The 13,855-nt window shown below is 51.4% G+C and overlaps 5 protein-coding genes across 5 annotated transcripts; 1 reads left to right on the forward strand and 4 right to left on the reverse strand.

The window, feature by feature from the left end:
- Nucleotides 1–446: 446 nt before the first annotated feature.
- On the forward strand, nucleotides 447–1,433 carry N7518_003794 (uncharacterized protein; the record flags this gene model as incomplete). The annotated part of the gene is made up of 1 exon (XM_057184721.1): nucleotides 447–1,433. One exon carries the CDS (start codon nucleotides 447–449, stop codon nucleotides 1,431–1,433), a length of 987 nt encoding a protein of 328 aa, XP_057046171.1.
- Nucleotides 1,434–2,417: 984 nt separating this feature from the next.
- N7518_003795 (uncharacterized protein) lies at nucleotides 2,418–6,845 on the reverse strand (the record flags this gene model as incomplete). Its single annotated transcript, XM_057184722.1, has 1 exon — nucleotides 2,418–6,845. The coding sequence occupies one exon, from the start codon at nucleotides 6,843–6,845 to the stop codon at nucleotides 2,418–2,420; it is 4,428 nt and encodes a 1,475-aa protein (XP_057046172.1).
- A 1,036-nt stretch (nucleotides 6,846–7,881) lies between these two features.
- N7518_003796 (uncharacterized protein) lies at nucleotides 7,882–9,443 on the reverse strand (the record flags this gene model as incomplete). The annotated part of the gene is made up of 2 exons (XM_057184723.1): nucleotides 7,882–8,408; nucleotides 8,459–9,443. The coding sequence occupies 2 exons, from the start codon at nucleotides 9,441–9,443 to the stop codon at nucleotides 7,882–7,884; spliced, it is 1,512 nt and encodes a 503-aa protein (XP_057046173.1).
- A 2,332-nt stretch (nucleotides 9,444–11,775) lies between these two features.
- Nucleotides 11,776–12,070, reverse strand: N7518_003797 (uncharacterized protein; the record flags this gene model as incomplete). The annotated part of the gene is given in 2 exon segments (XM_057184724.1): nucleotides 11,776–11,962; nucleotides 11,982–12,070. 2 exon segments carry the CDS (start codon nucleotides 12,068–12,070, stop codon nucleotides 11,776–11,778), a joined length of 276 nt encoding a protein of 91 aa, XP_057046174.1.
- Nucleotides 12,071–12,783: 713 nt separating this feature from the next.
- N7518_003798 (uncharacterized protein) lies at nucleotides 12,784–13,302 on the reverse strand (the record flags this gene model as incomplete). The annotated part of the gene is made up of 1 exon (XM_057184725.1): nucleotides 12,784–13,302. One exon carries the CDS (start codon nucleotides 13,300–13,302, stop codon nucleotides 12,784–12,786), a length of 519 nt encoding a protein of 172 aa, XP_057046175.1.
- Nucleotides 13,303–13,855: the final 553 nt, after the last annotated feature.

Consider the following 13,855-nt stretch of genomic DNA (forward strand, 5'->3'; position numbering starts at 1 on the left):
CTAAGCCAGCGGGATCCCCACATTTCGGACGAACAGCAACGCCGGAAGATCATGACGGAGTTGGCGTCGGCCTCGTCCGATTGTATCAGATCAAAGTGGAGTGAGTCTATATGAGTCTATCTAGAACAGTGCGATTATCCCCGGATGCGGAATTCGCTTTGATCTCGTTTCCGATGCCAAGACGAGAGGAACATAACCTTGGAATTTTTTTCCTCCAATTACTGATGCCATTTAGATGCCGGATTGGGAACCGTCGCCAGATCTATAAGAATGCCGTCCTCTCCACGGATTCTGCTATGTCCATCTCAATCGCATCTCACCTTAAGTAAGTACTCGAGCACCATGATCTCAAGAATATGTACTAACGCCCGTCCTAGCTATATCGCTTGTTAAACAACCAGCCTTGTCTCATTTCTTGATCCAATTGTGTTTGTTTTCCAATAAAAATGCACTTCACAGCCCCCTCCGTCGCCTTGCTGGCTCTCACAGCCGGTGTTCAAGCCGGCTCCAAACAGCTGCAGGAACCCCCCGTCCACGTGAAGGGTATCATCGGCAAGCAACGTGTTGAGCCTGGTACTGATGTTGCTCCTACCGGTGCTCAGACTGGTACTCATCCCATTGGGACCGGTATTGTCGGCACCGGTACCAGCACTGGTAGCCACCCCATCGTGACTGGCACCCCAGGCAGTCCCGGCGGCGGTGTTGGTGATAACAGCACTATCATTGTCACTGGTACATCCCCCTGCTACACCTGCCACGGTAGCGCGACCATCCCAGTCTATGTTCCTACCAGAACTCAGGGCACCTCCCCATCCGGTGGTGCTGGTTCTGGCACTGGCTCAGGCTCTGGCACTGGCTCAGGCTCTGGTTCTGGATCTGGACCTGGCTCTGGTTCTAGCTCTGGCTCCGGCTCTGCCCCTGGCTCCGGCTCTGGCTCTGCCCCTGGCTCCGGCTCTGGCTCTGGCTCTGGCTCTGGCTCTGGCTCTGGCTCTGGCTCTGGCTCTGGCTCTGGCTCTGGCTCTGGCTCTGGCTCTGGCTCTGGCTCTGGCTCTGGCTCTGGCTCTGGCTCTGGTTCTGGATCTGGACCTGGCTCCGGTTCTAGCTCTGCCCCTGGCTCCGGCTCTACTCCCGGCTCTGGCTCTGGCTCCGGCTCCGGCTCTGGTATCGAAGGCTCTGGCTCTGTCGGTTCTGGTGCTATCGGTGGCTCTGGCTCGACCTCTGGTCCAGGTGGGGTTGGCGTCAACGGCTCTGGCTCCACCTCTGGCGCCGGCAAAGGTGCCAGTCCCTCCAGCCCTGTCTCTACCTCTGGCTCCGACAGCACGAACGATTACAGCCTCTCCAGCCCTGGCTCCAAGGTTACCGCTCCCCAGATCGGAGTCATTAGCGCTGTTATTGGCAGCATTGTCTACGGTACCATTATGCTGCTTGCATAAACGTCTTAATGTTCAAATGGCTGTCTCTTAATGTTGGTGATTGGTTATTCTAATTACTGGGTGTATTTTTGTCTTTTTCGATATTTGTCTGGGAACTGCCTTCTGGTTAGAGATACGATTAGATTAGAAGGTGGGAGGAGTACTGGGGTTTCCAGGGAGGCGTTCGAGGATATGATGTTTGGTTTTTGGTTTTTTTGTGTTTAGCAATGAGTTATTTGGTAATATACCAGTACCTAATATGATTCTAATTCTAATTCAAAATGAATGTTTATAACTTCTCAAACTTGTCTGTCTACGTGAACGTATCAAGATGAACTCGGATATATTCAATCAACACAAACACAATGTAGTTCACCACCAGAGCAAAAAAAACCAAGGCTCCTGTCTAAGGCCTAGGGCCATGTCCCAGCCTGACACCAAAAGCCAAGCCTACAGTTCAAAGTATAATCCCAAGTGGCAAAAGAACAGCCCCGGTCATACATCTCGTACATCTGATAAAAGCCCAGAACGCAGTCTAGTCATCCCTGCAGGGCCGAATGGCACGATTCTTGGCCGTATGGCTTTGTTTTAGGGTTTACGTTTACTTTAAAGGTTCGCGTGTAAATATCCACAGATGGACGGAGATTGGCTTGATCAAGGTTTCAGATTAGCTTTTATGTAACTGCTTTGTGTGTGTGTGATCCATGGTTGGAACAACCCTGTACCCTGGAAGGCCATTTTTGATATTACGAGATAACAATACATTGTGCGGTGGTTGTACCGTAGATTTGCCGGATCAAAGGGATTATAAATTTAGACCATGATTCATGATTTTGAATTTTAAACTGGCCAGACACGTATATATAAAAACTTTTACAACGAGTCTCATCTTTCGCAAGAAAATGAACAGAAAGGCCACCCAGACACCAGAAGAATAAGTGCAACGTACACCAACAAGAATAAAGTAAAGTAAGGCCTCCAAATCGAACAGTGGCCGTCTCGTCTCTACACACTCGAAATCCAATTCACCCACTGACACCCACACCCCCCATCACCACCATCAACACCGCCGTACTCCTCAGCCGTAGCATTCTTCGTCTCATCAAGACCCTTAAATAGACCCGCGGCCGGATTAACAAGGTTGCCGCCGATAGAGCGGTCCTCGAGCTGCAGCTGCACAGCCGTGATATTGTAATGCCCGTCGTCTTCGAGCGGGTAACAGTATACCATTTTCTTTTTCTCGGCTCCGCCGTGTCGGTCCACTGTTATAGTTACCGGATATGGGAATGAGCCTGGTTGGGAGAAGTCTGTTGCGGAGGAAGAAGATGTAGGGCTATTTGTGGATGTTGATGACGGTGTCGCGGAGGTGGCGGTGCTTGTGCTAGTTGCTGTCTTGTTGGATTGTGGGAGGAGGTGGCGGCCGATTTTATCGGGTTGCGTCCAGATTTGGACGAGGAACCGCGTTTGGGACCATGTGCATCGGTAGTGTGCGTCGGCTTTTGTGCTACCGCCGTTTGTGTCTGCGGCTGAGGATTTCGTTTGAGAGGTTAGGAATATGGATTTGTCGAAGTAGCTGTAAAAGCCGTAGTGCTCGGTTGCGAGACCGCGGTTGTAGAGGCGGATTGGCTGGGATGAAGGGAGTGGGTACAGCATTGCTGCGGATGGGGTTCCGTCTGCGTTTTCTTCCGGTGCCGGGATTATCGATGAGATGTTCGGATATGCGGTGCCGTTGGAGGTATCTGAGCGACGGAAGATGCTTGCCGAGGAGAGGGAGACTGGTGAGAGGAGGGACATGTAGAATGGGGTTTCTTCGCCGGCGTAGGGTGCGGCATTTTTATCTGTGTATTGGCCGAGGAAGCTCTGCTCTGCATCGCTTGGGGCTGCCGGGGATGAGTTGAACAGGTCGTCACTCCTAACACGTATATTCGAGCTAACCGTGGTACTGTTATCGTATGTGCCATTGCGGAAGCGGATGGAAACACGGAAATTGGGCTGGTTCGCATTGTACGGCTCATTGGCATTCTGCTGGCCCTTGGGCAAAGCACAACTCCACATCGAAGAGGGGGTGATACAAGTCGATCTTTCAAGCTGTGGCTGCGTTCCAGCAAGTGTTGCAATTCCAGTCGGCATAGGTGGATAGCCTGTGAGGTTCAGCCACTGCGATTGAACGGGAGTGTCGGCTCCTTTCCTTGTCAGGGTGATCGATAGAACAGTGGCTAAGATCACGATGATGAAGAAGAAAACGCAGATCAGGAAATACCATCTCCGTCGAGTACGACCCTCGCGCCCTGGACGTCCAGTTTTCTTGCTGAATGGACCCCGGCCACGCCAGAGACCGCAAACCCTTCGGCCAGTGGCTTCTTCCTTTTCCAGTCTGCGGCGTCGAGTTTCATGGGGTCCTATGGTGCCGCTTGGATTGACACTCGTAACTCCAGCTGCAGGATCTTGACTGTAACGGGGTTGCGCATCATAACGATGGGGTAGAGCAGCTTCTCGAGGATATTGCGTGTATGCAGGAGCCGGTGCCTCCATATCCGACATTGGCATCGAGCCAGGTCCACCAGCGGCGCGCTGGAAACCGGGAGAGATAGGCTCAGAAGCGTGTGAGGGTCTTTGAGGGGCGAGTTCAGATCCTTCAGATAATCCTCGTTCTGCTTGCGGCTCTTCAGACTCAAGCTGGCGATCCTGAGCTGTGGAAGTCTGGGGTTGAACAATAGGCTGGGTTTGTAGCACAGGCGGCACAGGCGGTGCATTCGAGTGAGGATGTGCACTTGCACTAAACGGCCACCCAGACCCAGATTGCCGTCCTTGGATAACAAGTGGCCCTCGAGGCTGGCTTGCATAACCATAAGTTGCCTGTCGTGTCTGGGGAGGAGCTTGTCCATTTGACACCTGAGATCCCCGAGAAGATCCTTGTGTAACAGAAGGTTCTCGTGGCTGTCCTTGTCCATATGCCCATTCAAAATCAGAAGCTTGTCCATTGGTAGCCGGCTGTTGAACCTGGGGTTGCTCTTGTGGTCCTCGTTGTCCCCATGGCCATTCTGACCTCGGCGTTGCTACTTGAGGGGGTGGCTGGACCATCGGGTCTGAGATTCCTCGCGACATTTCCTGCGGTTGCGGCTGTTGCAATATCGGCTCCATTGGCGGTGCAGCCTGAGTGAAGATGGGTACATATTGCACTGCTGGCTGTACAGGCTGTATCTTAGGCTGCGGCGGAGGCGAAGTATAATGAATATTAGTAACCGGGGGAGAGATGTTAGTGATTATCTGCGGAGCAGGAGCAGGAGTTGGCTCCGGCATAGGAAGAGGAGCGGGAGCGGGAGCGGGAGCGGGAGTTGGCTCAGGAACAGGAGCCGGCGCAGGCGCAGGCGCAGGGGCAGGCGCCGTCACAGGAGCTGGCTCGGGCATAGGAATAGGAATCGGAGCTGGAGCCGGTTCGGGAGCTGGCTCAGGTGCAGGTGCAGGAGCTGGCGCCGACGGCTCCACGACCTCTCTATCAGTCACCTGCACAGGCGCCGCAACAGGATCCGCAACAGGCACAGGAACAGGAACAGGATGCGAAGCACCACACTGACACCGAGACCCAGAAACACCATCCCTAGCACTATTTGCCGCCACAGACCCCTTCTCATCCCCATCCTCATCAACAACGGACGAATCCCACGAATTCGAACTAAACTCCGACGCCGGCGACAACACCTGCACCTCCTTCGCGCGAACCGCATATCCAGCCGGAATTGTCGACGTCTGCGAACGAGGCGAGTCGATATCAATAAGCAGGCCTGCGTTCTTCGACGTTGTCGACGGAACTGGAGTCTGGTTTCCGCGCGTCCCTTCAAGATCAGCTCCGGTTTCCTCATCTGCAATCGCAAGTCCTCGACTACCATCCTCAGTCCCGTTTGTAGCACCCGCTGGCATCGAAACTGGGTTCGCGGGCGTTATCGAGCACACGTGGTTGACGCACGCGAAGTATGGCGTCTTGCTGAATAGCTCGTGTGCGCAGGCTTGGTAGTACTCGGCTGCTTCGCCTTGGATTGTTTGGTTGTTGCTGAACATGAAGGACATGGTGTTGTGTCTGGTTGAGACGTTTGAGACGTATGCGGGTGGTGGGGATTGATGGCGTTCGGGGGCTTGAGCTTGAGTTTGGTATTGCTCTGGTTCGAAGGATCGGGATATCTCGAATGCCTTTTCCCCGGTCGGTGCAGCGGTTTCTGGTGTATCTGGTGAGAAGCAGGAGATTTCTTTCTCGCGCCGGATCCATTCTTTCGGGCCTGGGCGGGTTGTGGTTGTCGTTGTTGATGGGGTGGAGGGTGACTCTTGTGGGAAGGATGGACTGAGTGGGGATTTTATGGACCGGCCTAGCAGTGGCGAGAGGAGGTATGTCCACCAGCCTTGTGAATAGGGTCTGTTTTCGTCTGCTTGGGTGTTGACGCTGAGACGGCCTTGTTGGTGCTTTGGGCTCGGGCGTACTGTTTCTGGTGTCCGGGGTGGACTGTCGTCTTCCCAGATTGAGGCTGCTGAGAGGGCGCGCGCGTTCCGTTCTACGCCTAGTGTGTTGTGGTATCCGGTCTCTGGGGCGGGAGTCTTGGTAGCAGCTGAGTGCTGGGCGGGGATGGCTGGCACGGGTGGCACGTCTGGTTCATATTGCCAGAGGCGGGGTGTGGGCTGCGAGTAGATGCTGGATGTTGCTCTTGGTCGGAGCATCTCGGTGCTCAAGTTTGAGTGTGCGTTCCATGGTGCCTCGCCTCTTGCTGGCGTGACGATAATCGAGGGTGTGAGCGGCGTGCCTGCACCGTCGTGCTCTTGTGATCTTTCCACCGACTCGCTGCGAGGCACAGTGAGTCCGATCATGACATGGCGGTCTGAGGGTGAGATTACATGCTGCTGTCTATCGTGGAACGGATCTTCATCTTTGGCAGCAAGGAACGTTCCAGTTTCATTATGGCTGTTCTGACTCTGCACCGTCTCAGATAACCGCTGAAAGCCCCGTGAAGTCCTCTTCTTAAAGATCTCCCTTGACTTCTGAGCCGAGCGTTCCTTTTCTCGCACTTTCGAAAGCAGCTTGAGGTCATTCAGATCGACGAACGGCGCAGCCGCATTTGTATCCGGAATCGACTGTTTCCTCGGCGCCGGCGCCAAGCTGAAATCCGTAACCAGATTCAAGCCGAGTGGTTTCCCGACGCTTTTACGCTTCTTGGTGATGCGGATATTCAGTCTCGAGCTTTCGCGGACGGAAACGGACGAGCGATTCCCATCTTTAGCGCTCCTCGCCTCGAGCTTTTGTCGCGTTGCCTTGGATAGAAATGTAAAGGGTCGGTCTCCTTCTTCCTGATCTTCGGAGGAGCCTGAGGGACTTAGGATTTCTTCGCTGATCGGCGATGATAGTGGGAAGTTTGGTAGTGGGACCTGGAGGTCTGGTTTTCGCTTGAACATGGTGGTTTGGACTTGACTGTGTCGAGATGTTAGTTGAAGAAATGAGAGGACTCAATGTGTACATACCATGTGTCAGGAAAGCATGAACGGACGAAAGCGCAGGAAGACAAACAAAGAGGGTGTCTATTAATATGATAGCAAGTAAAACAATGGAGGCAACAATACACAATAGCGCTGAATAGAGTCGATTGAGTCAGATGTAGAACAAAAGAAAGACGGAAAGACAAAGAAAGAAGAAAAGCCCGAGATTTAAATCTTCAAGCTCTATTTCTGCATCATCACAGTGCAGAAGAGCCCAGCCCGATCATTTACAGCACAGCTCGAGCTATAAACAAACCAGCCAATGATCATCGGCGCTGGGGAATTTCTGCAGCGATCCCAGACATCCCGCTGCAGGTAGCTCCGTGCTGCTTCTTCGAGGTCCGTCATTGGACGGCTGGCAGAGAGATCACCAGGGGAAGAGGAAATGAAGGGCATGGATTGGACGAGATGTCAGACTGAGGCCAGTCACTACGCGCCGAGCCGGGGGCGGGCGCTTCAAGAGGCCAATTAGTGGAAGGACAGAAATAGATCTCCAGTTAGATTAATTGTAATACATACGATTTGAAGCATTCTGAAACATGTTTTCGTGCTACTGTTCATATTCCAAGGATGGATGTGATATTCCACGTATAGATGCTTTTGAATAGACATGAATATCCATATTCCAGCCATTCCAGCTATTCAATGTTCGTATTCCATATCCCCTATCTTCCATGTAGAGTGGCCTCATAGAAGAAAAAAAAAAAGCAAAGCAAAGCAATTGCGGGTATGAATAACAAAATATGAGGAAAAAAGAGACCACTCCATGAGATCCAAGAAAAAATCAGTATAAACCAACCCCGAAGTCGCAAGTCGAATGGGGATCGCATCTATAGAGGGACATATGATACCAAGAGAAAGTCAGAAACGAAGTCGTTGATGATAGGTTTTGCGTGACTAGTCATATCTCATACACAGCTTGAGCTTTCCTCGCACCTCACGCCACCTGCCGTCGCTACCGCCGCTCGTACTCAATGCCCTGCATAGGCGCACTGGAGCCGTTCATAAGAGGCGGTAGCGTACGCGGCTGCTCCTGGGTCACGCCATTGCCGAACCCGTTGTAGACAGGGCCTTGGCCATTGACCTGGGAGTTCATTTGGTGGTGGTCGAACATGGGGCGGGGGACGCCGTTGGCTTGCTGGAGCTGAGCGCGCATCTCATCTATCTCAGACTGCATAACGGCCCGGTCGCGCTGCGATTGCGCGACGGTTTTCTCCAGCATTGCTATATAATCAATTGCCCGTGTGAGGGTCTCCCATTTGCTGGATTTGTTGGTTTGCCCGGGCGGTAGACGCAGCCGGAGCGCTTCGAAGCAGTCTTTCATCTCGCTTCGCCGTTTGCGCTCGGCTAGTTTGTGCGTTACGCGCAGTTCGGGCGTACGGCTGTACGGTGTGCTGCCGGGCGGGCCGTCTTCTTCGCCGATCAACTCTCTTACTGCCTTGTGTTGGAGGGAGTGGTGGTGGTGTACATTTTGGGGTAGGTCTGGAGATTGTTAGTATTGCGCGTGCAGTGTGTCTTGTGCAGGTTCTTACCGTGTTGACCTCGTGGCATCCGTTCCGAGTACATGCTATTCATAGACTCCGCCATACTCCCCTTCCGGGAAAACGCAGGGTTGGATTCTCCCTTCGAGCTGACAGAGCTTGAGCGCGCCACGGCCGGGTCTGGGAAGGCATATGCCATACCCGCCGTGGGTGCTTCAGCATTGTAAATCTCCGACCGAGGATTCGAGGAAATGGCCGGAGCAGTGCGACCGGCTGCAAAACTCCGCTGCTGGTCAGTTGCGCGAGGGCCCAGTGGAGAGAGTGGCTGGTTCCCTCCTGAGTACCGAGGTCCCCGGTATGAATTCATGTCGGTCGGAATCCCTCGCTCCCTTTGTAGACTTGAAACGATGGATGATTGGGAGGCATTGGTGCTGTGGTAGGGCGAGGCCGGGTTGATTGCCAGAGAACTGATCCCTTGGTTCATGCGACTGTCGACACTGCTGCGCCGAGACTCAATGGTCTCGGCTACGCTCACTCGTTGGGAGGGAGCTTCGTAGTTTTGGTTGATTGAAGGGAGGGTGGAATTCGGCTGGCCGAAGTTGGGAGAGGGTTGTTGAGTGCCGGCGGAGGAAGGGGTGGTAGATTGATCGTGGGGGTAAGGGGAGCGGTCGACAGCCGGATGTCCGCGATTCGGAGAGGGTTGCGACGCGGAGATAAAGCTGAGGGAGGGATAGTTGTTGCCGGTGCCATTGGTCGCTGTAGAGTAGGTAGACGATCCTACACGGTCAGCACCGCGCCGCTCCCATTCCGTACTGGGCGAGGGTTTCCTACTTGTGCTTTGCGGCATTGACCAATTCCCGGAGTCACGCTCAATTGTGTTCAGCGAACCATTCCCGGGGGATTTCTCGGAGGGGGCCCCGGTCCCTGGCATATTTGCGGTGAGGGTCGAGATAGATGGGAGGGTTTGCGTGGAGCCTGCAGTCGACTGAGGCCCTGAGACTGCCTCCCATGGGCGATGTGCGACAGCAGGATCCATGGCGGGAGAGGCACGATCAGGCGGGGGAGTGAAGAAGAATCGAATATCAGCCCGCTCTTTTTCTTCCACACTATCGCATATTCCAAATCGAGAGAGTCGAGATTGAATTTGAGAAACGATTCACCGTGAACCCGTTGTCAAAGTTTCCAGGTTCGCGCGAGGTAAAAGGAAGGCTAGATCGGAGGTTAGACCTGAGCGGTCCCTGCAACACCGATCAAGCTTACCGAAGTGGGACGGAGGAGTGAGGTATTAGGATATAGAGTATATAGAGTATTATGCAGTCGAGGCCGAGTCGAGAGAGTGAAGTAGAGAGAGGTGAGTCGAGGGAAAGATTAAAGAAGTAGAAAATTGGAGACTCGAAAGCCGAAAGCCTCGACGGTCTGAAACTCTTTTTTTCTTTTTTAACCTTCTTTTTGGCATCCCCTTTACAAAATATGAAATTAAATAGCACGGAAATGAAATCGAAAGGAAAAAGACCGAAATAAACGAAATAAAAGAAAAGAAATGCAAAGAATGCGAGTACTGGTATTACCGCCAAGGCCCTACTGCACCTGTGTGTGCCACGAGGCTGACCCTGGGGAGTAAGGACTAGACTATACTTGGCTTGTTATTGTATTAGCACTCTATTAGTTAGATTATATTACTGTTATTAACCCTAACTACTCTATTCTATACATATTCCCTTATATAGTCACTGCATTCCTGAATACAACTAGATTCCTGGAAAAAGCAAGGAGAAACACGTTTCCATTGAGTCTTAACGTCATTTAGAAATAGAATATAAAACATAAAATAGAATATAAAACAGAATAAAATAGAATAAAACACAATATACAGACTAGAATATAGAATACTATTACAATACCTTCACGTGGTCCCTTGCAGTCTCCTACTTATTGCCCAGTCAAGCTGCATTCGCGACCGGGGCTAACTGCACACACCCGTTTGGGAGATTAGTACTGTAAGGTCAGTCTGTAAGTCTGTATAAACAAACCATGTTGACGTTGGACACATGGCAGAGGATGCAGGGTTGATCGGCAGTCTCGGGGGCAAATAGTTACATTTCTACTTTTTCTACTTCTGTTTGGAGTTTGGAATAAAGTACCAAAGCTGTCTAGTACGAATCCATCCCTGTGCTAATCCTTGTCCTCCATGGTGAAGAATAACATCTTTTCTTCAGTCCCACACATGGCCTCTTATTCACCGAGGGTTCACATGTTATGATCTATATCCTCATCCTTATATTTTCTTATTTCTTATTTCTTATTTCTTATTTCTATTTCTATTTCTATAATTACAATGTATCGAATACCCAGCTAAAACAGATCCACTCCCTTTCTGTTTGTAACACCTCGGACACAGACAGAAAGTGTGTCACAGATCACCCACGCTTCCATGAGCTTGAGCTTCATACCATACTCATGCACCCACCCGTCCCTGCCGCCCAAATCATCACATGTTGACCTGTCAGAGGGGCCTAGATGGGTAGCACAGCAGACTGGGTTATGTCGCGCGGCTATTTTCACCAATTTAACGGGGCTGTTGAGGGTAATATCCCGGTTCCGACAGTTCAGTGTGACCTAGAGTCTTGGCGAATATGATGGATCGGGATCTCGATCTAGTCGATTGGGGAATGGAGGTCGAGTCAGCAATATGCGATATATTAATCATATAGTCTGATCGATTCTTTTGGGAATAGGCTATTTACCCGACTTCCTAGGGAATACCTGCCAGGTGGCTTTTGGGTGTATCGATCCCATACTCCGTTTGATCGGGTGTTCGTCCAGAAATAGACCAGCCCCAATCGTTTGTAACCTGTAAACCTATAAAATACACTATTGAAACAATTCAATCAATTCAATCAACTCCAATCCCGTGCATCGGCCCAATGGACACCGCCACACTGTGGCTGCAATAACACGTCGTCCTTACCCACATGCTCTGCACTACCTATGCTGTATGCTGTAGAAGTAAGTTAGGCAGCACAGATTCAATACAAGAACCATATGCATGTCAACTACCACTGTCTATCATCTTCCCCTTCCAGCATGCCACATGGCACCATCGTCGCCTTGCAGAATGTCTCGATCGCCACCCGATCTACGGCACATTCCTCGAACCTCTGACACGGTAGCACTTCTCCATACTTGACGATAGGACATAGCTTATCGGAGACTCCAAGCTCAATCTTGCCAAACAGCTGGTCTTTCGGAAAAAAAAAAGGTCCAAAAAAGGTCCACAAAACGGCCCATCGGCAACGGGAATTCTCAGTACGACTCTATCTCTACAACGTTGTACACCCTATCAAGGGATGGGGTCACTATAGAGTTCACTATGTCAATAGTGCTTGGCTCATGCGAATGCCTCCTCTCATGGCTCGCCCATGGCAAACCCCCATGCTCTCCCATCCCATCTGCTCGGAGCCCATGGCAATACCGTGGCCCTTGCCCATTCCTGCCTCCACGCCTTTTCGGTCGTGGTCATGGGCCGTGCCTTGCTGCCATTTCCCAATAGTCTGTCTGTATGGACGGGTCGTACCGTCCAGGGATGTAGGTACTTTTTCTTTTCCGTTTTCCCTTTGCCTTTCTTCTTGCCTTCAATTCCCACTCCAGCTTATTCCCTCGCATGGCAGAACCCCTTTGTGCAATAATGGACTGTAATGAATAATGCCCCATAGTCATCCGAAAGTCTCAAGCATGTATGTAATGCCATCCCGCGCATGCGTCTGCACTACCACCTCCCACTAGCTAGACATATACAACGTAGATCGTACATACATTGCACATACCTGTCTATTTGCATATGTACGTACAAAGTACAAAGTACTCCGTCCTCCGTCCTATGTTGTATATTGTAAACAGCCTCCCAACTCAAACTCCTGCCGACGATCCTCACACCGGCTCCCGTTCCCCGAAGCTGGGGAGCGCACAGTCAAAGCTTAGAGGTTACATGCAGACAAGGCTGGCAGATCATACCGGGATTTCCAAATTAGAATGTGGGCACAGATGCAAATATTCAATTATCGTCCAGCATATCCACTACGACCAGAAACCTCCCGTCTTGTCCACCCGTAACTTCCGCGTGCCGCCGCCCAACCACCTCCGTCGTACAATGATTTCGTACCCACCTGCACACAGGTAGGAGTATTGTTGGCTATCCTGCTGAAACAGAGACAATATTGGCGCTCGGCTTTGAAATGTTTGGATCCACTTGTGACTGGAATAACAATGGCTAGGGTGGCTGGATTTGCCTGTCCTTTTCTGCTCGTATAAAATAGCCTCTTTCCTTCCCTACGCATGATACTACCGTAATCCACTCGAGTCTTCACATGACTGGAATCTCAGGCTTGGCTCCCACCACTCTTCACAACCGTCCGCCTCCCTAGACTCTTATTTTGAAGTGCGAGGTTCCTCGCCTCAGCTTCGATGTCATCCACACTCCGAGTGAGCATGATATATCCTTCGTCATCGAGTGCAAAGAGAGCTTCTTTCAGCCACACCCGGCAAGTGATTCTCTCGCGGAATCGGATTGAATCGGCGATTGGGATTTGGTGCAGACGGTCAAGGAATGGCGTGTGGAGGGTAGGGGCTAATACTCCTATATTGAGGGCCCCGAGGAGCGCTTTGTCGTAGATGACGCTCTCATTGGGCAGATGTTCGAAGCGCCAGGTGCTTGTGCCGATGTCGTTTAGTAGATGGTAGATAGAGCCTAATTTTGGACTCTGGTGTAGATAGAGGCTCCAGTGGAAGGTGCAGCTCTTGTCGCCGCGGTCAGATAATAGGATGTAGAGGCCGTTGACTTCGAAGGGGAGCTGTGGTGCGTCTATGTTGGACTGGCGGGTTTCCTCTGATGTTGACATATTGGATGCTTATGAAGGGAAGACACAACGTGACTTGTATGAGCTTGTCTTAATCACTTTCTTGTTCGTGTCGTGACACTTGTTCTACATAAACCGCCTAATCCGACCAGTTCATTGGTTTGGTCCAATGTTCAGTGTTTCGCGCTTGAATTTGGGTCAATGACTAGATGAGCGCCACAGCAGCCTAATAACAGATCAATTGGAGAAATTACAGGAACTAAAATACAACGCCATTGCTACCTAACCCCAACTAATCCCAACGTTGGTCCCTCAGGCTCTCAGGTGTCGATGGATCCAGGACCCCTCACTTTCCCCAACATCGGCCCATCCCGAGTCGACTTGAACATCATCAGACATATCATCGAGGACAAATACAGCAGTTAAGATCGACGCGATCTGGCTTGAATCCACCAGGTCTCAAATAATCGCCTCTGGCGAAGCTGAGATGAGGTCACTAATCTGCAATATGCTGCTACTACACTGCTTTATGCTAGATCAGAAAGCCTCCCCGTATCCATCCAACAATTCCTCGATGATCCCACCATCCGTACTC

Source organism: Penicillium psychrosexuale (assembly GCF_028828465.1).
Source record: "Penicillium psychrosexuale strain IBT 29551 chromosome Unknown utg000002l, whole genome shotgun sequence".
NCBI classification, from domain to species: domain Eukaryota; kingdom Fungi; phylum Ascomycota; class Eurotiomycetes; order Eurotiales; family Aspergillaceae; genus Penicillium; species Penicillium psychrosexuale.